Source organism: Oculina patagonica, chromosome 9, assembly GCF_052425735.1.
Source record: "Oculina patagonica isolate OP01 chromosome 9, crgOcupat, whole genome shotgun sequence".
Taxonomy (NCBI): Eukaryota; Metazoa; Cnidaria; class Anthozoa; order Scleractinia; family Oculinidae; genus Oculina; species Oculina patagonica.
The window spans coordinates 26,758,594-26,780,032 of record NC_135766.1 but is presented as its reverse complement, the minus strand read 5'-3'; the positions used below and the strand labels follow the sequence as shown (position 1 = coordinate 26,780,032).

At 38.7% G+C, this 21,439-nt stretch overlaps 3 protein-coding genes across 3 annotated transcripts in view; 1 reads left to right on the top strand and 2 right to left on the bottom strand.

Annotated features, from left to right (window-relative positions):
• Nucleotides 1-887: 887 nt before the first annotated feature.
• On the bottom strand, nt 888-3,489 carry LOC144664676 (kelch-like protein 40). Its single transcript, XM_078525860.1, has 2 exons — nt 3,278-3,489; nt 888-3,006 (listed from the first exon to the last, which is right to left on the bottom strand). Exons 1-2 carry the CDS (start codon nt 3,314-3,316, stop codon nt 1,060-1,062), a joined length of 1,986 nt encoding a protein of 661 aa, XP_078381986.1. The 5' UTR covers nt 3,317-3,489; the 3' UTR covers nt 888-1,059.
• Nucleotides 3,490-5,613: 2,124 nt separating this feature from the next.
• LOC144666021 (uncharacterized) lies at nt 5,614-10,092 on the top strand. Its single transcript, XM_078527373.1, has 4 exons — nt 5,614-6,139; nt 8,167-8,223; nt 8,927-9,007; nt 9,579-10,092. Exons 1-4 carry the CDS (start codon nt 5,653-5,655, stop codon nt 10,067-10,069), a joined length of 1,116 nt encoding a protein of 371 aa, XP_078383499.1. The 5' UTR covers nt 5,614-5,652; the 3' UTR covers nt 10,070-10,092.
• Nucleotides 10,093-13,186: 3,094 nt separating this feature from the next.
• Nucleotides 13,187-21,439, bottom strand: part of LOC144664666 (dynein regulatory complex protein 1-like) — a 17,356-nt gene continuing 9,103 nt past the window's right edge. The window contains exons 11-23 of the mRNA XM_078525841.1: nt 21,061-21,125; nt 20,911-20,970; nt 20,705-20,779; nt 19,058-19,204; nt 18,630-18,727; nt 17,696-17,823; nt 17,068-17,157; nt 16,208-16,463; nt 15,554-15,632; nt 14,941-14,994; nt 14,709-14,862; nt 13,844-13,888; nt 13,187-13,336 (exon numbers count right to left, since the gene is read on the bottom strand). Coding sequence (XP_078381967.1) covers nt 13,268-13,336; nt 13,844-13,888; nt 14,709-14,862; nt 14,941-14,994; nt 15,554-15,632; nt 16,208-16,463; nt 17,068-17,157; nt 17,696-17,823; nt 18,630-18,727; nt 19,058-19,204; nt 20,705-20,779; nt 20,911-20,970; nt 21,061-21,125 — 1,320 coding nt within the window. The 3' untranslated portion in view covers nt 13,187-13,267. The remainder of the gene's footprint in view (nt 13,337-13,843; nt 13,889-14,708; nt 14,863-14,940; nt 14,995-15,553; nt 15,633-16,207; nt 16,464-17,067; nt 17,158-17,695; nt 17,824-18,629; nt 18,728-19,057; nt 19,205-20,704; nt 20,780-20,910; nt 20,971-21,060; nt 21,126-21,439) is intronic.

Genomic DNA, 21,439 nt, shown 5'->3' with positions numbered 1-21,439 from the left:
TCATTTACAATTTACACGTTACGCAATTGGGAATGCTTACGCGATGTAAGGCCAGATTGCACCATCATTTCGACGCTAGCGGGACTTCGAACGCGATGTTCGACGAGTTAGCTTTCACCGAAAGGTCTCTGATGAGTCTCTTGGCGGAGACGAATCATAAATAATACATAATATATTAAGAGGAGGCCTCCAATCACCTAGGGGTGGTTTTCAGGAGGGTCCTTATGCGTGTCAGACCAGCCACAAAAGACAAAAGCAATGTTCAGCAATTTCGAGCAATTACTACTGATTACCAAAATAGACTCGCCTTCAACTACGATAAATAAAGAACAAGTAAATGCCGACAACTGAAAGTTTTTTTTTTTTGAAAGTTTTCAGTTATACCTTATTATAGGAAATTTACGCTCCATGAAATTAAGGTGAATTTTAAAAATTCGCGTTTACGCATGAATGGGTTTACAAGCGACACGGTTCATTGTCGAGTTCAATTGCTAAAGGTACGATTATTATTTTTATTTTTGTAGCACTGAAAGTGAAATTGTGTTTTCTCTTTTTATTCGTTTCGGTATCATTTCAGTTACTGCTACTTTAACATGGTGAGAAAAGATTGTGTCTTGATGTAAGTTTTAAAGGTTCAATGAGAAGTTTTATCGAAAGTTTTTGCAACGTTTCTTTAAAAACATTGCAACAATATTTTAAGCGATGAACGTTTAAATTTTTCAACTTTTAAATGCATTTTCCGGTATCTGAAAAAAAATTAAAATCCAAATTTTCCCGGGGTGGCCTGTCCCTGGACCCCTTGCTGGCTCACACTAACGTGTTCGTATTTAAGACCCCCCCCCTCCCCACCCCCCCCCCCTCACTCAAATACTTGCTGCGCGGTCCATGATTATACCCTTATCCCCTTGGTCCTGTGCGAAATGTTCGACATCTTGTTCAATAGAGAGTTCAGTAAGAATGGAGCTTTGGAACTTGGTCAGTGATTGGTCAATTGATTTGCTTTTGTTGTCACGGAGGTTTTGATTTGTCAGTTTACAATAGCTCGATCATGGTCACGTGTTACATGATGAAACATTTGCGTTTACGAGAGGAACGTGTGGTAGAAGGAATGAACCTTTCAACTGCTTGCAGATGGTCGGCGAGGAATTCTTTGTAAATCCTCATTGAAGTCGTTGTACAACCTAGGTCGTGAAGCGAGATTTGTGTTTCAGTTTTCAGGTTCCATTTATCCTTCACATGGTCATAACATTGGACTTTCAAATATTCGTCAGCCGATTCGTACCTTGTATTGTTTACAGCATACAGTTTACCATCAACAGACAAGAGTTTTCTGCCACTCGGGCTTGCAATGACCTGCCACTCATTTGTCGTTTCATTGTACACTTGACATTGATTCAACCGCTCGTCCCTTTCAAGATGACCAACAATGAAAATTTTTTCGTTCACCGCAGCTCCCCAATGATACCTGCAGCCCTCATGAATGTCAGCCACTTTGCTCCAATGGTCTTTTCTAAGGTCGTATCTGTCTACATCAGTCTTTGCGTCGTATGCGAAACGACTAAAACGATGCTCAAATTTTACACCTCCAACAAAATAAAAAAAATCATCATTGGCTACAATGCAAACATTGTATCTATGCAAATGATCAAATGATGTTATGTCTTCCCATGAGTTTGATTTGGGTTTGTACTTTATGATGAAGGAAACATGTTTTTCTTTGCCACAGAACTCACTGATTGTCTCCTCCCAACTTAATCGGCCATGGTACAGGTGGTACTGACAACATGGCTCAGATACCAAGGCGTACATTTCATCTTCATTTGTAACAAATAGTTGCCGCAAATTTCCGTATTTGGCCCAAGTATATGGAATTGGTAACCAGTTATTTGAAAGTGGATTATATCTTACCAGTTGGCTTTCGAATGACAACGGATCATAGGAATCGAATGACTCCAGGAATTCATATAGTTTACCACGACAACAAACAAATTCACTTTTATTGACATTCAGGGCTGTATTGATATGGTCGTGGTGAGAACGTATACCGGTATCCTGTATATTTGCACTCCTGCCTAAAATACGCCACATATCTTCACGAGGGAAATAACACAGAATATCTCCGAAGACAAATTGGCTATTTGTTTCGACGACTATAACAGGTGTCTCAAGCGACTTTCTAGGTGTAACAGATAGATTACTGAAGTCTTTAGACTCAATCATTTTCAGTGCGTCCTCTACAAGATCCAAACAGCCTTCACTGTCTTTCACGAGATCGTTTGTCACGACAGCACTGCACAGAAAGTCACGCGATACATAAACCAGGCGAACGTGGAGAAACAACTCGGCAAAATGTTTCTTTCGCTTGCTTTTGTCATGATCAATCCATGATAAAATGATATTAAAAACATCTTCCTCGGCGCTTACATTTATTTCATTACTTGAAATGAACATTTCAATTTCTCTGCTCGACATATTCAAAACCTCCATTCGGTTGGCTGCGTATACGGCGCTGAAATTTGCAAGGATGAATTTTTGGATCTTGGAAAAAAGTTCTTCGCATTGATATCTTTCGAAGACGTAGTAATTTGAAACACAATTGGAAACATTCAACAGCTGTAGTAAAACTCCACCAGCGAGAGTTTTCAGGTTTTGAAGCAACAAATAGTCGGCCATAATGATCAGGTCTCGGGCATCATTGTCTTTGGTCAATATCTGAACATTACCGGTGTAAATAAACTCCAGTGTATTTCCCATAACAGACTCGCTAAACATCTCCAGCCGAACAACTCCTTCTTTAGACTCTTTCATGTCGCTGTTCAGCAGCTTTTCAAAGAAAGGACTTGCTTCTGAAAGAACTTGTTTGTGAGCTTTGAATTCTTTGCCATCTTCGACCACCAAGATTACATCGCATGGCTGATCGAGTGTGTCTCTTGGCATGAAGACTTCACTGACAATTTCTTTACTGGGCGCCTCAGAATTATCAGGGGTTTCTAACAAGGCTGCCATCTAAATTTCCAAAAGGATTGATGTTTAGTTCAGTTCAATTGTGATGACTCCAATTGCTGCCTTATGATGCCCATGCACGAACAGCACGATGCGCGCTAGAAATGCGGAAATATTCCTAATATTTGCGGTGAATGTTGTGAGATCGGGAGAGCAATGAATATCAGACTGGAGATATAAGGGGTCAAATTAATTTGCAGTGAAACAAATCGACGTATGGTTATAGGTTATATGTGGTATATAGAGAATGCTAATCAAAGGCTCTTCGACTAACCTCATGGTAATTCGATGAATGAAGTGTCGACCTTCGCATTTTCGCATTTTTGGCTCGTGTTCAGTTTTCACCACCAAAATATTTACGTTTGATCCTTTTAAACAATTGGTGAATTTGTTTTGCGAAAATGTTTCCTTTTCTTTTCTTTTCAGCACAGATAGCGTTATTTTTGAGCAGCGGATAAACTTTGAGAGAAAAATACGCCCGAGCACTTCGTGTTTCTCCTCGAAAAAAAGATGAAAAACGGATGACGTGTCACGAGGTGACGTGACGCGAAACAAAAACGTGCTGTGGAGTTTAAAAATAAAACTAAAACACAACACATGGCGAACGTAATAATTTTTTATATGATTTAAATTAAGCGTAACTACATTTAGTTCATAGCTGCTATCAGTAATGTCACAATCTCACTTAATTTGTCTTTGAATGTTTTCTTGCGTGAATGGGTCATTGATATATTTTTTTTCAAATAAGCGTTCAATGATGCAGACGAACAAAACCCCGGGGTTTTGTTCGTCTGCAACGCAGGCTAACTTTATATAGGCCCTTGAATGTTTGCTCGCGTGAATGGGTCATTGATAGGTTTTTCTCTTCAAATAAGCGTTCGATAAAGTAACACAATTCCACTTTCCAAGGGAATTGCGTCATTGATGGTTCGTGCTCTCAGGCCCGCTCTCAGGCTTCGTAGCGCGAATTCTATTTCATCACAAGAATATTTATTAAAGTGTAACCTTTGATCCTTTTTAGCATTAGGTAAATGCGAATAAAATTTGAGGGACAGATGAGCGTTTCTGCTCGACTCAAAAAGCTAAAAGATGAAAAACGGATGACGTGACACGATGATGTGACGCGAAGCAAAAACGTGCATGAAAGTGTCCATGAATGCTGAGTTTACTAAAACGTTCACGTGGCAAGCGTAACTGCACGTAGCTTATAGCTGCTATCAGTAATGTCACAATCTCACTTTATTTGCCTTTGCATGTTTTTTTACGTCATGAAATTAACGCGAATTTAACGCGTTAATTTTTGTTAACGTTAATTTCCGCACCGTTAATTAAGTGGAGCGTTAATTTTCATGACCTTAATTTCCATTATTTAGCCCCAATTTCTCGTTACAGTATTTTATCAGTATTTTATCAGGGTGGACATTTGCCGCTATCACTGATACTGCGCTCGAAGTGGGAAAAGTACCACGAACATTGTTTCGTTTAAGATTATACGCCAACAAGTGTTGAAATAAACTTGTTCCTGTTGTGTACGTCGCGTTAATTTCCTTCATTTTGAAATGTTACCCCCTCTCTCTCGCGTTAATTTCCTTTATTGGCCCGATTTATACTAGAGACGGATGATCCGTCTGGACGAACTTGCATTTTAATTAGGCGAGCATTTTTCAGTTCGTGCGATAATTCGTCTGTGTATAAATACGGGAAAACAGACGGATTATCGGTCCAGACCAACTATCTTCATAATTCGTCTGCCAAGACGAATTATAAAGGTAGTTGGTCTGGACCGACTAATCTCAAGCTCCACAAAACATAAGCAATAAAAACACTTTTATCAACGAGAAATTGAACCCTCGATAAACTTTTAATCCTGGGTTATCTTGTAAAGATATCGAAAATTAAAAAGCGTGCATCTAACATAAAGAAACATTTAGACTCCTCACCCCTAAAATTTGAACTAAAACTAAAGCTACTTTTGTCGCTCGATAAAAGTTGTGACATTCACAACACGATATACGAAACTCTTGATTCACTTGTCAATTCAGAAACCTTTGTCGTGAATGCTTGCGCTGAACTTCACGATTTCACAGTTAAAGATAAAAACAAAGGTTTATTCCAACTACAAAAGGTTCTCACGCGAAAGGCTCAAAATCCAACTAAAAATATATATGTCTGATTTTTTGAAAAAGGGGTCAACGTTATTTTCAGCGCTTGGTGCGAAATCCGTCGAAAACGTTTTTTTCTGGCCAGAAACTATCTCCAAAGTAGACGATATAAAAACTAAAAGAAATGTCATTTTTTTTTTCTCGTCTCCTTTGACTTATTAACCCTTTCGCGCTGTTTATCATTTTTTTTTTTTCTGTTTCAAGGCCTTCTTTTAAGCCTACTTAAGCCCCAAAGCTACATGACCAAAGAGACCGAGGAGACTTTTCTTTGACCTGGTTTTCATAAATTCATGTATATGATAGCGTAGTATGTTACATACTCTAACAGAAAGCCTAGTTTTCAACCCAGAAGCTTTGAAAGTGATTGACAGTAACACGAAAGGCACAATAAAACAAATCCCCTATAGAACATTTATCTCGACGTCGTAATCAAAATAGCGACCCCCTTCCCACCTTCCCCCGCGCGTTGCACTTGTTTTTGGCAGACATGGAAGGAGTGCAAACTGCAATTTTGGACTTAATTCGTTGTGCAGTTAATGATGTAGCCTTTCTAGTGTTAAAAACAGTCGACCATTTTAATACGTACAATGTGCCATTCAGTAGCCTTAACTTAAATGTGAGGGTCCATAAAAAGGATCCTTTTTTCGTTATTGCTTTGCCAGGAGCCAAACTCTTTGAAAGCGTACTTGAGTTCGTTGACGCTGCTTGCAAAGGAATGGTGGAATCAAAAGAAAAACGTGAAGCATTTGAAACATTGGTCAAAGCCATGGAAAATTGCACGCTTGAAAATTTCCCGATGAAAGCCAGAAGTAGTGGGAATCTGGATCGAATCGACAAAATCGTAATGCCTCTTGTCAACGGCCATTGTGTTGTGAACAGTGCTTATGATGAAGATCTGTCTGACTTTCGAAGTCGTGGACGTTGCCTTAAAATAAAAACTACCAAAGAGGTTGGCTGGGAAGGACTTGCCTTGGGTGAGTACAGTATTTTCTTAGTCCATGGTTTTAGCAATGCAAGGTCCATAAATTATATGAAAGGGACTACCAGACCAAATCTTGTCTATGATAATAATTCTGTCAGCATACATTTGTACATCACTTGTTTTGTTTGCTCGTGTTAAATTTTCTGTTTTGTTTCTTTCTTGTGTTGTAACAGTCTTACTGTGTATAGTTGTAACACTACTTAAATAATAAAAATAGGGCCCCGATGGGTCCATGAGTTTTGCTGGTAAACTGTAACTTGTGCAAGTTACTGCTAAATAAGCTAGTAACAAAAATATATTTTCTTGTTAGTAAGCTATGTATAGTTAACAAATAAAGAAGCCTAGTAAGCCATGTCTTATACTGCCATAAAACACGACAGGCATTTGAGAACACGAGGGAAATTTAGAAAACATGAGCCGCAGGCGAATGTTTTCTACATTTCTCAAGTGTTCTCAAATACCCAGAGTGTTTTATGACAGTATAAAACATGGCTTAGGCTTCTTTCTTTGCTTTATGATATAGATTTTAGATGCCGCGAGTGAAAAGTTAAATTAAAATACTTGTAAATGTACAACAAGAGCGACTGAACGTCAGTGAACGAAGATGAAAAGCAACAAATAGTTTACAGGAAGACCAGAAAACTGACACAATTTCATTCAGTGTTCGACGTAAGTTTGTTACCTTTCAATCTTGATCTTGTCTTTTTGAACTTCAATGAACTTCACCGACTCTGAGTGCAATTTCGTCTCAGCATAATGTAGAAGTCTTGATGACAGCCGTGGAGCCATAAACAAGTACAATATATAAACACTTGCTTCGCTCGTCTTGCACAAGACGAATAATTTCCAGAAAAGCTATTGCTTCGGATCTTCCCGTAAACCTTAATCGTTGGCACAATTTTCCAGTATGAATAGACGATTTAGAGGAGATTATCAATGAAAATCTTCGAAACAAAACTCTCTCGCTCGCTGTCGTTGCGTGTTTCATTCAACTCAAGGAGTGAACACCGAGCCACAAGTTTTTCCCGCCTCCTCATACTATCACTTCATTTGTAACATCAAAATGAAATGTCCAGTGGATTTATACTTCAGTAAAAAGCAATTTAATAAAACAAATATTCCATTCGCCCTTGGATACGAGTGGTTATAACCAACGAGGCGCGAAGCACTTGAAGAAAGCTGAAGAAAGACAATAAAACATGATTTTTCTATGTTTTATACTCTGATAAAACATAGGTTTTTAGCCAATCAGAGCGCGCGCAGACTCCTATCTATATTATAATTAGAAATAAAGAGCGCTTTCGCGTAAGAATACAGAACCCTGAGAGCCGATTTACCGTCAATTCAAAACATTGTGATTGGTGAGACACACTCTGAAACCCATGGTAGACACCCGGGTGGTTCACTCTGGATATTTTTGGGTAAGGGTGTGCCGCTGGGACTCTGATACCCTAACCCTATACTAGCCCATGTTCAGCTGCATTTTGCGACCCTATTCTAGACTAGATGTGAAAAATTCCTACCCTATTCCAGACTTGCTAGTACAAAATACAGAAAGCTTTTGTGTAAGATATACAGTCCTGAGCCCTCAACCGATTTGAACGAAATACCTTCAATTGATCATGCGAAAAACTTTGACGCGAATTTCAGTAGATCAGCCCTCAGATCTTGCGATAAGCTGCGTGGATCAGTTCGGATTGTACGACAAGGTTGCGTTGATTTGTTCCGATGCTTTGATTGGTTCCGATTTCCCTATTGTTGCACATCACATTCCAATAATTCCATTCTATTGTTACGCACATTCCATCGCGTTTGCCTACGTAGAGTTCAGATTGGCATACTACTGGGAGGTGTGGGTTTCTATAATGATGTATAATGGTGTCAATGATTTATCACTGTTCATACACAAGAATGTTTTTATTCATTTGTTTGATAAATAAACCAATGAGTTCATGTCGCAGCACTCCAGTTCAATATCCATCTGAGATGGGCTTTGATATTTCTGTTTTATTGTTATAGGCAACTTAGAAGCCTGGTTTGGGGAGCCAGACGTGATTGTTCGTTTGGATTGCCCAGGTGATGAAAGACAAGATTACCACTAGCATTGGTGAAGGTCTTTTGTCCTTTGCCAATTGCATGCAATATTTTATTTAATACGTCTGGCATTCAGGCTTGACCAGAGGCTTTTTTTATTTAAACTAAATTAGTATTCTATTAACAGTGATTTGGTTATACACAAACAGGTAAAAACAAACGATATTATTGCCCGACGTTTCGGCGACATCATGACGCCATTATCAAGGGTAAATTGAGAATAAGTAATTAAATGCGAGGTTCAAAGAGATAAACATTTGCATAATGGTGGTAGCTATACAAATACTTTAGCACGGATTGAATCCGTTTGCACGTTCAGACTCGGTGTTAATTGCTTGATGTAAAGTATCTCGTTGACAAGACAGTCAAATTTGTTCTTGCATTTCTTTAGTACTTTGAAACAACTGAGGAGGTCCTCAGGGACAGCACACGCGTGGTCGTTGTCTTAGTTATTCTGTAATTAGTATTCTGCATTAGAAGTGTTGGAAAAACTCTTGGTCATTGTGACACAGGTTTTGATTTCTATTGTTCATATGGCTATTGTGATATGTTGGAAGTGTCCATATTTTTAAAAGATGCTCAGTTCTGGGAAGACAATATCTATCATAGCTTTTGGAGTGCCTTCATTGATGAAGTCTCCACGTGATATGGGTAGCATTTACTTAACTTACCTTTCTCTTTGTAGCCACATCAGATGTTCCAATTGTCACAGAGAAATTGGAAGAGGGTATGGAATTAGAGGAAGCGGATGCGGAAATGGAAACAAGTAAGAAAACCATGCAGTATGTCAAACAAGGCCATTTTACTACAGTGGAAACGTTTTTTTTTGGTTTTGTCATGCTAAATCACTTAATGAGGCCAGATGCTGTAGTTTAGCAGGAAACTACTTTTAGGCTTGGTTCCCACTCTAGCAACATAATAATCTGATTGGTTCTTAGCTTTGTCCAACTGCGCTACGTGAAATACAGGATTTTAATTGGTTTTTATTAGCGTGGGTTTTTTGGTGTCAGTTAATGATTAGACCACAGTTTCCCTTTCACGCATGTGCAGTTCTTCCACAACAATGATTAGATCAAGATTTCTTTATTTTCATTTTCATAATCAATATTGTTGTAAATATTAATTGGGATAAAAATCTTGTTGAGGAGGCGGAAGTACCCTATTCAACATTTGAAGCGTAAAAACTACAGGTTATTCTTGCTCCAGCGAATGACAGAAACGTGCTGCCTGTCAATAAATCATAGCAAAGACCCACTTTTCACAGTAGCCATGTAATTGTAGCTTTTTACGACCAAACAAAATTCCAGTAATTGTAATTAATGTTTGTTATGTTTTAGGTGACAGTCCAGGAAGATCAACTCCAATAGAGGGCAAACGTGATGCAAGCAACACCTTGGAGGGCAGGAACTTCTCTCAAGTTATTGCTACAGCAATAACATTTTCATATGTTTATAGCAAGCGTCATAAAGCTAAAGGTTCTCTTGTTCCAGCGATTCAGGTGTCTAACAGTGGGTTAGCTATATTTTTTTACGATTGTAAGTTGGATGTGTTGGTTGGGCAAATTTTCACTTGGACACCAGGGGCCTTGGTTATTTTATGGGCTGCATTAAATTACAGAATTTTCATACCACAGTTGACAGACAAAGTGAAAGGCTATAAATTTGGCTATGAAGAGGTAGCAAGGACCACGCAGTGTGGTTTTAAAGATAATTTGCCTTTGCATTATGCAAAAAAATTAAATGCTCCTCCTTTCTCTGCATCAGACCTCACTGAAAGAGCAGCAAAACTGTTCACTCGGGTATCTTTAGTGGGTAAAATTGATGTGTAAAAAATATTATGGTTAGTCAATAGTGCATCCCCGGGGGGTACTCCCATACATTTCGGATAGGGGTGTGCCGCCAAGGTTCTTAAACCCTGACCCTATTTAAGGATAAAGGCGAAAATGATACCCTTTGGCCCAAACCGAAAAATGACACCCTATTTAAGGGGAGGAGAAACGTTCCGTGACGACCCAAATAACGGCAAACCGCGTACGGCAAGACACAAATCTTTAAAATCGCTTTTCTAATACCTGAACAGAAAATCAGTTTTGATTTCTTTTTCTCGTTTAGCTGGGCGTTTATTTTGCTAGATTTAGGTACCCTATCTAGGATCACAGCGGGAACACATTGCCAAAAGTAGCAAAAATGATACCCTATTTAAGGACGAGAACCTCAAAAACTAACCCTATCGGGCGGCACATACCTATAGGCCACATATGGGAGTACCCCCCCCCCCGGGAGTGCATCATATTAATCTTTCCGCTCCCAGAGTCAGTTACGGAAACATGCAGTGTGGTTTTAGCTTTTGAGTCTCTTGAAGAAATCCTGTTGTGCGACTATTCAAGTGAAGTGCATTAAGCAGTTCTATTTCATGGTCCCAATAGTTTTGCAATATTTTGCAACATGAAATTTTGGATTTTTTCTACAATTTTGTTCTTTGGCGCTCTTGGGAGTTACAGTGCGGCTACTGTTACCAGGGCCACCAAGACAAAGTTACATGTAACCAATCACAAAGTAGAATGGGACAATAGATTCCAACATTTTTTCTCAAGCCAATGAAATGTTGAGTACATATCAATAAAATTTCAACTTGTTTGATCATTATGAAACCAGATCAATACAAGTTTTGGCTATATGGCATTCGATTTTAATTGACTTTGATTCCATCCCTTTTGAACTTGACTAGCTTTAACAGCACCATTTGGAAAGAAAATTTCACACTCTGGGTTCTGGCAGTACTATTGAGCTGAAATAAAATGAACTAAGGCCCAGGATAAACATCGCATTTCACATGTGTTGTGTCATGTTGTTGAATTTAATTTTAGTCAAACGTAGAACTTCACATGCATTTAACTCCTTAATTAGATTCGGTATATGCAACGTTTAACCTGGGCCTAAAAAGGAAATTCAAAATTATGTAAAAAGAATATCGGCTGAAAATTTGAACTTTTAGCAATTTAGCATTGCGAGTTTGAAAAACTTCATTTTAAGGCTAACCATTTCAACTCAATGTCACCTAGACCTGAACACATATAAGATCAGAGGAAAAAAATAAACCAGTCTGTAAAAATTCAACTGGTTTGAAAGGTTTGGATAAGAGTAAAATCAACCCACAACATTCTTATATGCTATGTTGGCAGTGTGTATTGTGTTTTATACAAATTATTTCTCGTAAAGGAACTGACAGCATTGTTAAGGAGGCACGATGTAGTTTTTTTAGCCGAAGGGTGGTTGTTTTAAAAGTTAAAATAATCTAGGAAGCCAATGTTTGATTTTTGCCAAAATACACCATAATGATCAAATAGGAGCAAATTTTAATTTTTTACCCGTCACTTAGTCACAAAGGTTACCATAGCAACGATTGACGTTTTCTTTTGTTCTCAAACAAGCTTGATTTTCTCGAAATCTAGATTGACTCTTGGTGTTTATTTTTTGATATGTTAAAGTTTAGTAGATTGACTAACTGTTGACGAAATTTTAGAAAAATCTGTAAGAGCGTTTTCAAGTAAATCAAAAATTGAAATTTTCAGAAAAACAGCGTTTTAATTTCAAATAGGCGCTTTAAAATTGTTTCGTATTATTTGAGCACAGTTACTCTCACTGAAATATAAATACTTACACCATCAAAGATCATTAGCTAAAAGCGAAAGACGTTTTGCTTTAATTTGTTAAAATATATCGACTGCCGATTGTAGGAAATTGTAAGAAAAATACCAAAAACTTCATTCTTGATTTACTCTAAAACACTCTTACAGATTTTCCTAAAATTTTGTGTACAGGTAGTCAATCTACTATACTTGAACATATAAAAAAATGAATACCAAGAGTCAATCTAGATTTCGAGAAAATCAAGCTTGTTTGAGAACAAAAGAAAATGACAATGGTTGCTATGGTAACCTTTGTGACAAAGTGACGGGTAAAAAAATTAAAATTTGCTCATATTTGATCATTATGGTGTATTTTGGCAAAAATCGAACATTGGCTTCCTAGATAATTTTAATTTTCAAAACATCCACCCTTCGACTAAAAAAACTACATCGAGCCTCCTTAACAATGCTGTCAGTTCCTTTACGAGAAATAATTTGTATAAAACACAAACACAAAAATCTCGCGGAAATATCTGTAAACAGGCTACCTTGTGGTAGCTAAGCCGAACGAGCAGAGCGCGGTCTACTTGCCGGAAGCCTCCTAAACCAAAACCAAAGTGATCAAACAGCAAGTAACTTTCTAGGGCAATTATGTCAGCCTTTGCACTCTTACGAATTTGTCCATAAAGAAGAAAATTATTTCCAATAAAAAGAGGTAATGAAGAATTAAGGAAGGTATTTTTCGGATGAAATTTGGCGTTTTGCATGTTTTAAAACTTACGTAACTGACCCTTTTCTTTTTCACTTTAGCCTGTTATAGGCGTTTTGTTAGTTGGGGAAAACGGAATTTGGGGTTTGCGCAAATAAACGGCGAGTAGAAAAAAATATACCCATTCGCTGTTTTCCCCGTTGCTAGGCTCCCCATCTAACTGAACGCCTGCTGAAGATGCAAAGACTACATTTTCACTCAGGAGCAAAAGTTTTCCAGAATAAAAAACGTTAAGCCTGCGTATCAATCGATTCCTTTCCAAGCGCGAGCATCCGCTCTGCGCTTATCCCCATCCCCTTCCCCTCCCTGGTGCGCTTGTATTTGGTCTCTCGCGTTCAAGTGGGAATTTAGACTCTTGTTTCGCCGTTAGTTTTTTCAGCGGCGTAAAACAACAGGCGGAAATCTGTCCTTCCGTCTATCTGTCCGAACGTCGGTCCGTCCTCTTCTGTCTGTCTGTCTGTCTGTCTGTCTGTCTGTCTGTCAGAGTTGTTTTAATGCCTTGATCATCCACGTATATAAAGAAGATTTACAACACAAACGGAAGACGCTTGCTTCTTAAAAACATTTATTTTATTTTTATAAATATGACACATTTCTACACAGAAGATATACACATTAGGTACGGCGATTCATTCGTGTTCTTTAGACAGTTCGGCCTGTAGTATTCTGGTGGGTGGGATCTCGAGTTCTTGATTCACCTAAAAAATACAACATTCCTGTCATTAACACACGATGTTACATAAAACTCCGACGACCAATACGTAAGCTAAAAAATAAATAATAACATTTGAGCTTTGATCTTAGTATGAATCGCTTTTAGTCTCGATCATTCGCCCCCCAAAAAATCAAATTTACCGTATTCTGCAGTTTAGAATTTGGACGTGTGACAAAGACTGTTTTAGCAAGGTCTTTCATTAAGAGTGGTTTTTAATGAAGTGTCTTACTTGTAAAACATAAACCAAAGTGATTACACAGACAATCCAGTGAACCAATCAAAACACGAAGGAAATATTTGTGGCCGGCACAAAGCGCGGGAAAACGTGCGCAAGCGAGTCAGGATTGGTAGTTGTTTTACTGCTGATTGGTTGTGAAAAAGGCGGGAATGTTTTAAACCAAACACAAAGCCCAAAACCCAAAGCAAATGCCAATTAAATTCAACACTCTAGTGAAACCACTCTAAAAGAGTAAAAAGACAATTCTCTTACCCTGGAGTTCACATACTGATGGAGTAACATCCGTAGCTCTGCATTCTGAAAATAAAAATAAAAACTAAATAAACAATAATAATAATAATAATAATAATAATAATAATAATAATAATAATCGAATGTTTATCCAGGATAGCCCTTCAGTACATGCGTACTGTTATCAACGGGGTCCTGCTAATTAAAAATTTAAAATTACTAAATATAGAATATATAATGAAAATTGTATAAAAAGCGGATCATGCACTAAGTTAAAAACGTTAAAAACTACAATAAAATATTACAAGTAAAAATCGTCCAACGCTTTCCTAAATAAAAGTTTAGAAGTAATGTTTCTTAAATTCAAAGGTAAAGAATTAAAAATCGAGGCACCTATAAAATAAAAACTACGGCGCGCAAAATCAAGTTTGACTTTGGGCAGTTTTGCTGTTTTCCCGTTGTTTCTAGTGTTGGCGCTCGCTTAGACAGATTGAACGTTTCTGGTTCGCAATCTTACGAGAGAACAATTAAACAAACAACAGGAACAATGCCCCTAGCCCCGATAGCAACTGCTACACTAGAGGACCAGTAGAATTACAACCTTCCAGAGCTGTTACACTACTGGCAAGGGGTGGGGTGTAGTTTCGAAGACGCGAAAGGCGCGAGGGGGCCACGCGAGGAAAAAAATCGATTTGTCCCTCGCGCGGCTTCTCGCGATCGCGCACTCTTTTAAACGCGCTAAAAAACGTACAGACGCCTGCTACGCAGGCTAGGTGGGGTGCTTTTATGTAATTTCAATGCCCAAAAGAAAGAAGAGATGAGAGGGGACTTATTTATATTTATACTTGCTGGCTTAGTGGACTTGTGAATTCAAGCCTCCACTCACCTGTTGTTTAAGAGCATCTGTTTCTTGTATGAGTGAAGCTCTCTCTGTCAACACAGCTAAGTGTTTTTCAAACCCGTCTAACAAAGCTGTCCACACTCGCTCTTTCTTTACATCGATTACTGAAGCCATCTTCTGCCAGAAGCTTTCGTCTAGTCTGTAACAGAGAAGAAAAATTTCAGCCATGTTTCTTGGTAATTTTTACATTATTGACGTTTTTACAAGGCATACATACGTGGCCATTCGTCCGGCTCCTGTTCCTAACTTTAAGCTCTGGCGCTTGGTTTCCCTTGAAATAATAAGCACACAAAAAAGATTAGGTACATGGTATGGAATGGTTCACAAAGTTACCTTAACACTATTTTTAGCGGCTACTAATTTTAACGATTTTAGCGAGTTGGGTGAAAATCGCTAAATTTAGTACTCGCTAAATTTGTCTCGGTCGAATTTAATACTCGTAAGAATTTAATTCCCCCCCCCCCCTCCCACCCCAAAGGAAAACAAAATTAAACATAGTCTACTTGAAAAATTCTTTAAAAAATGGATGCCCGTAACTTTGTTCTTTCTGTCAGTGCAAATGTTCTTTCAATTTCAAGTGAGTTTGTTCTTTTACTGAACATTTATTCCCATCTTAGCTACATTTTCATTAAAAACTGGTTTACACGATATTTTTTTTAAATTTTTCGGAAAATCGCTAAATTGAATAGTTGCTCAGAAAAAAAATCGCTAAAATTAGTAGCCACTAACAACAGTAACCTTATGGCAACTTGCTTTACAATTTCCTTGTCACGCAATCTAAAAAGAATCTGCGTGACTGAACTGCTAAATTAAAATAATTACTAACTTACTTTTGTGGTTGGCGGTGGTCTTGCACAAACTGTCGCAGAGACTTCACAACTTCGTTCGGGTGAATAAGATGCCTCATTTCTGTAAAAGAAAATTTAATTCATTTTCAATCCATTTCAACAAAAGGCAAGAGGACTAAACTAAACTCAGTTTTACAACAGGAAAATGTTTAATCAATTTGCACTAAGTCATGCATATCTACGTGTCTTTTAATATGAAAACCAATGAAACGCTTGAAAAAGATTGTAAACCAACCAGCAAATCAATACCCGAGGCAAAGCATAGCAAGCGACAGATGAAAAGCGCGGGAAAAGTCACGTGAGTGAACTCGTCATTGGTTTTGATTCTGCAGCTGATTGGCTGTGGTTAACGTTCTTTGTTCTCATTGGCTAAAGCAAAGCATAGCAGGTGGCAGGCGAAAAGCGCGGGAAAAGTTACGTGAGTGAAATCGTCATTGGCTTTGATTCTGCACATGATTGGCTGTGAGTAAAAAGTCTTTGTTCTCATTGGTTAAGACATTTTGCACACGTTTCTTGAAGGAGATTAAATCAAAAGCTGCAAACAGTCTGCGTTCAGACGATAAAATGTCTTTCGTACATTAAAAAAGCAAGGCGGTGGATGTTCACAGACTACGGTCAATAAAACAACCTCGTTACCTGACAAATGCGCTTTCACAGAGGATGAGTCGCTTGCTTTCTCATCCACACTCATCACCACTGACCCCTCGTCATCTTTCTTTTCTCCTTCGTCTATTTCACCAGTTGTATAGTCCATGGCTTCTTTGTCTTCTTCCATCTCTTCATCCTTTGTTCCTTTCTCGCTGCCTTCCTGTGCATGCTCACCCTCCCCTGGACCATTCAGGAAGTAGTTTGTCAACAAGTAAATGTCATCTTCTGTTTCCACGCCCAGTGCCTTCAATAATAAACACATTTTCATTACCACAAATAACAAAAGCGCCCTATCAGTGTAACCCCCCTGCCCTCCCCCCTGCCTTCCTGTGCCTGTTCACCCTCCCCTGGCCCATTTAGGACGTAGTTTGTCAGCAGTTAGTCATCTTCATGTCATCTTCTGTTTCCACTCCCAATGCCTTCAATAACAAACACGATAACCAAAGAGCCCTATCAGTGTAAACCCCCTGCCCTCACCTCCCCACTCTTCGGGCTCCTATGTAAGTACACAGGGTCTATTATAGGGGGTGGGGTGGGGTCGAACATTCTGCAAATCGCCATTTTGTTCTTCCTAGACCGCAAACCGCTTTCGTTTCCTCCTAAAGGCCGAAACCACCATAATTTATTGACCGTAAACTGGCAGACAAATACGAATATACCCGCAAACCGACACTCAAAACCGCCAGAGAATAATAGGCCCTCAATGCACAACTGACTGTTTCAACATTTGTAATTAAAAGCATCCACGGAATCAGATTTGCAGCAATCCTTATTTTTTGTATTTTGTCGAAACTGTAACATTTTTGATATTCTTGAAAAGGCTGCCCTGTATAATTGTCAATTCTTACCGCAAAGATAGCATCCAGCTTCATCAGAGATTGTTCATCTCTCTCAAGAGGAGCAAGTAGTTTGGTAAGTTTGGATTCCACAAGAAATCCCTGAAATAGAAAAAAAAAAACATTCAGACTGTATCTCAATTTTTAGAGTGCCATACACTTGTTGCTGTTGATTAAAGACATTATTTATTAAGTTACAAATCTAAGAGAGTCTGAGTCATGGAAACAAAGTAGCCCATTGTACGTGTGGTTGACGGGCTAGTGCCTTAAAACTGAAAGAACGTTAAAAAAAGATACTTGTTGGAACTTGATAAGTAGCTTTAAAGTCTGAAAAACTTTTTTTCTATATTTCTTTTGAAGCCAAACTCGAAACAAAAATTATCCTTACTGACCACTACTATGTTGGACTATATGTTACAGACTGAAGTTAGTTCTGACAATTTGACAAGTCACTATTATATCTGTAAGTTGATGATTTTTTTTTTTTTTTTTTGAAATTCCATATCTTTATGGAACATTTCCTGATGGTAAAACATGTTTAGATAACGAAATGGACATGGATCTCTCCAGCAAATAAAAGAGCTACATCTTCATATATTTCAGAAAGTCTTCAGCTTATTCGATGCTTATGATTACTTACAGCCTCGTCACAGATCAGTTCCAATATAGCCTTGATGGTTTTAGCTGATAATTTTCTTCCTGCATTCTGTCCATCTTGTCTGCCAATTGAACTTCGTTCAATATCATCCTCACCATCATCCGTACCGACTATAACATAATCACACATAGTTAGAAAAAATTCCGAAAGCAGTGGTGGATCTAGGGAAGCGGCCGGCCTGGGGCCCCACCTTAATTTCAGGCCAAACCAAGGCCTGTAGGGCTGAGAAAAATTATTTTGGAGAGCAGGTCCCCTCTCATTCTTAGATTCTGGATGATTGGGCCCACCACTTACATGAAGGTCTGGATCCCCTCTTATTCTTGGGGGGGGGGGGGACAGGGGGGTCGGAACCTCCTGCCTCCCGTACCTTTTACTGCCGCTTCCCATACCTTTTACTCCTGCCTCCCACCCCTTTCCGTAGCGTTTCTCTCCTGTTTTTTCCATGTCCATTGCGAAATATAATGAAATGTTACGAAATTTCACTCATTTTCTCCCTGTTCCCGCCACCTTGAGAATCCCGCTTCCCGCCCCCCCTTTTCTCCCGGGCTCCCGCCCCCTGTCCCCCTCCACATTCTTGGATTCTGGATCGATCCACCACTGTTAAGAAAGCGCACACTACAAGTCGTACATCTACGAGCCCAAGTTTCTATGAACAACGGAATAGTCATAGAGGCGCAGTTTTTCTTCGAAAATTTCACTCGTTTTCTTAAATACTGTCAACTTTGCAAAGCAAGGAAAGACTTTTTTATATGTAGCATGTGGAGGATAGAAAGGGAACGAAGGTGAATCACAACTGCGGTTGGTCGTTTCAGTTTTATACCAGATTGGCGAAAACGACAATGACACTGTTTACGCCGACTGTTAAACCTAAGAAAATTTTCATGTTTAATGACTTATGAGTGACGGGTGTGCTAACCTCCTGACATGATCTCATGAGCCATCTGTGTTGCTGACATCTGCTTTTCTTTAGAGTCAGTTGTTGGTTCTACACGCTTGCTGGTGTCCATGAAATCTCTTCAAAATGAAAACAAGAAACCATTCAAAACAAATGAATAGTGGAGCTTAAGCAAATCTTGCGTATGGTTGTTAATTTGTACAGATTGTGTTGAGAATAGGTCTTTTGCATGAACTGCGCACATGGTGTAAAAGCTGCCATACAGGATCACTAAACAATAAAACAGCTTTCTACACAAAAAACTTCACCATTCAAGCTTGACTAATGTCTTGGTTTTGGATGCCTTTGTGCATAGCTCGCCACCTAAAATGGCAGATTTTGCACCATGCAATGGATTCATACAGAAGGTCCTGGCAATCTAGTAAGGACAGTCACATGACTGTACTCACAGGTCAGGTTTCTCCCATGGCAGCCCCAGTTGATGTTCATGTATGATTCTATCTTCCTCCAGCACACTGTGTACCAGTTCCCTGACCTGCTCCTCATTCATGGCCCAGATGTCATGGAACTTCTTCTGATCTGTTGCTTGGAAATGCCTGGAAAAAATAGCTTTGTTTTATTAAGGCAGCAAAGCGGCAGTCAATCTTGGACACCCAGACAATAAGCCCGGGGAAGGGGGAGGGGGGGGGGGGGGACACAAAAAAGTTTTATATGTGGAGGCCCCGCCCCGAGGTCCAACCCCTTACCATTTTATATACCATTTTGACAGAAAAAAGCACCCCTTTTGTATACCTTTTAAAGAAAAAAGGTACCCCTTTCATATACCTACACAACACGACATATACTTAAAACAGGGGGTTTTCTTGACATTTTTATGTAACGCTTAATAAATTAAGAAGATACAGCCATAACATGCATCAGTTCGAAATATTTAATTTAAAGGCCTTTTCAAGTATTTTGATGACAAAATTTCCTACCCTTTCATTTACCTAAACGTGTAAAATCCCTACCCTTTTATATACCTGAAGCCTGAAAAAGGTACCCCTTTTGGGTGAAGCCTCCCCATTAAGGCCATTATAGGGAGTACCCCCCCCCCCCCCCCTGGGACAATAAGTCAGGTTACCTTTTGAAGTCATGTATAAATTAAATATTTTTTCCATGACATAATCCTGCATCTCTTATTTGGTAATACTCGCAGTATTAGCGAAAGTAATATCTGACGTTTCGACATCGTCGGATATCATTGTCAAGTGAAATGTTTGGCGTTAGTTCTTGCAGATTAATACGTATACAATTATGCAGATAAGCCGGTGACAAGTAGTTAAAGTGATAATTAGGAAATTAAACAAACAATCTTGCTCAGATTGAGTCTGATTGTGTGTTCAGTGTTGGCTGAAGTTCTCTGATATATAACATTTCATATATCAGGCAGTCAAGTTTGCTCTTGCATTTCTTTAAGATGGTGAAATGGTCTTCAAGTTTCTTTGGCTCCATATTGTGTTAACTACTTGTCACCGGCTTATCTGCATAATTGTATACGTATTTATCTGCAAGAACTAACGCCAAACATTTCACTTGGCTTGCACGTGACGTCAGAGATGTTTCCATATTTGGGTATCCGCCATATTGGTGTTCCACCGCGGGTGAAATTTACATATGTTTATATGCCATTGCTGTTGAATGACTCGAAATTTCAATGGATTCTCCGGAAAACCCTTCAATAGATGAGCTTTGTAGTACGATTCCAGTATTATCTGAGTATTGCAGAAAACTCGACGACACCAAACACAGCCCACTTTTGTCTAGCATGACCTTCTGAACTTGCCGTCATTTGCATGAAACAAACACCAGAATGCATTGGTTTTGATTGGCTTATTTCAAACACAAGTCGAAAGACGATGTTGAAAGTTGGATGTTGAAAGAAAGCCGCTATTCACGTTACACTGAAAGTCAGCTAGAAGGCTTCAACCTCAATGTGTAGGGGAGACCAAATAAAACTGTAATAATTACAGTTTTATTTGGTCTCTCCTAATTAATTACTGAAATTACAGTTTATAATTATTACTGAAATTATCAACAAAACATAATGATCTCACCTTGACTTTTTCTGCAGTTCTCTGAACTGCTCTGTAATTCTCTTGTAATCATCTGTTAAGTTTTGATTATCTTCTCTGTTAAATTTACAACAAAGAAAAATGAGTTATGTAAATACAAACACAAATAAGTTTGTAACAAGTTTCATCAGTGCAGGGTTACTGGGTAAGATGAAAACAAGCTGTTACAAAATTACCGTATTATTTACCTATATTGTTTTTCTTGCTTTGCCAATTTCTGCTTCAGGTTATTAAGAACATCTTGGAGTCTGAAAAAAATTGTAATTGGAAGTAAATAACTGTTGTCAACTAAAGCTGATTTTAAACCTGAGCCAGTAAAATGTCTCTAGAATACAAACCTGGTAATTTTACGTTTCTGCTGTGATTTTGTGATTGTGTTTTCTTCATCACGCTTTTTCAGGACCTAAAACATAAATCAAAGATTGTAACTTTTTACTGATAATACCACACCTGAGTGCCTTACACAACAGAGGCAAGTCATATGTAACAGTTGTGGCTTGGAGCACAGACTTATTACAGTGAATACTGGGGACTGAGTAACCTGCAATGGTATGTGGGGTTTGTCTCATACACAGGAATGCTCCTAGTCATTTTATGGCATCAAACCCAGAACTATGCACAGGCTGTACGAGACCTAGTCTTATAAAGCAGACTCTGTTCCACTGTATGTACGTGCTGAGACCCAAAACTTGCTCTGAGTCATAATCAAAGGCTCCT

Coding starts and splice junctions, on each gene's coding strand:
- LOC144664676 (XM_078525860.1), bottom strand. CDS start 3,316: ATGCGAAGGTCGACACTTCATTCATCGAATTACCATGAG. Junction 3,007..3,277: donor ATTCATCGAATTACCATGAG/GTTAGTCGAAGA, acceptor TTGGAAATTTAG/ATGGCAGCCTTGTTAGAAAC.
- LOC144666021 (XM_078527373.1), top strand. CDS start 5,653: ATGGAAGGAGTGCAAACTGCAATTTTGGACTTAATTCGTTGTGCAGTT. Junction 6,140..8,166: donor CTGGGAAGGACTTGCCTTGG/GTGAGTACAGTA, acceptor TTATTGTTATAG/GCAACTTAGAAGCCTGGTTT. Junction 8,224..8,926: donor TGTTCGTTTGGATTGCCCAG/GTGATGAAAGAC, acceptor TTCTCTTTGTAG/CCACATCAGATGTTCCAATT.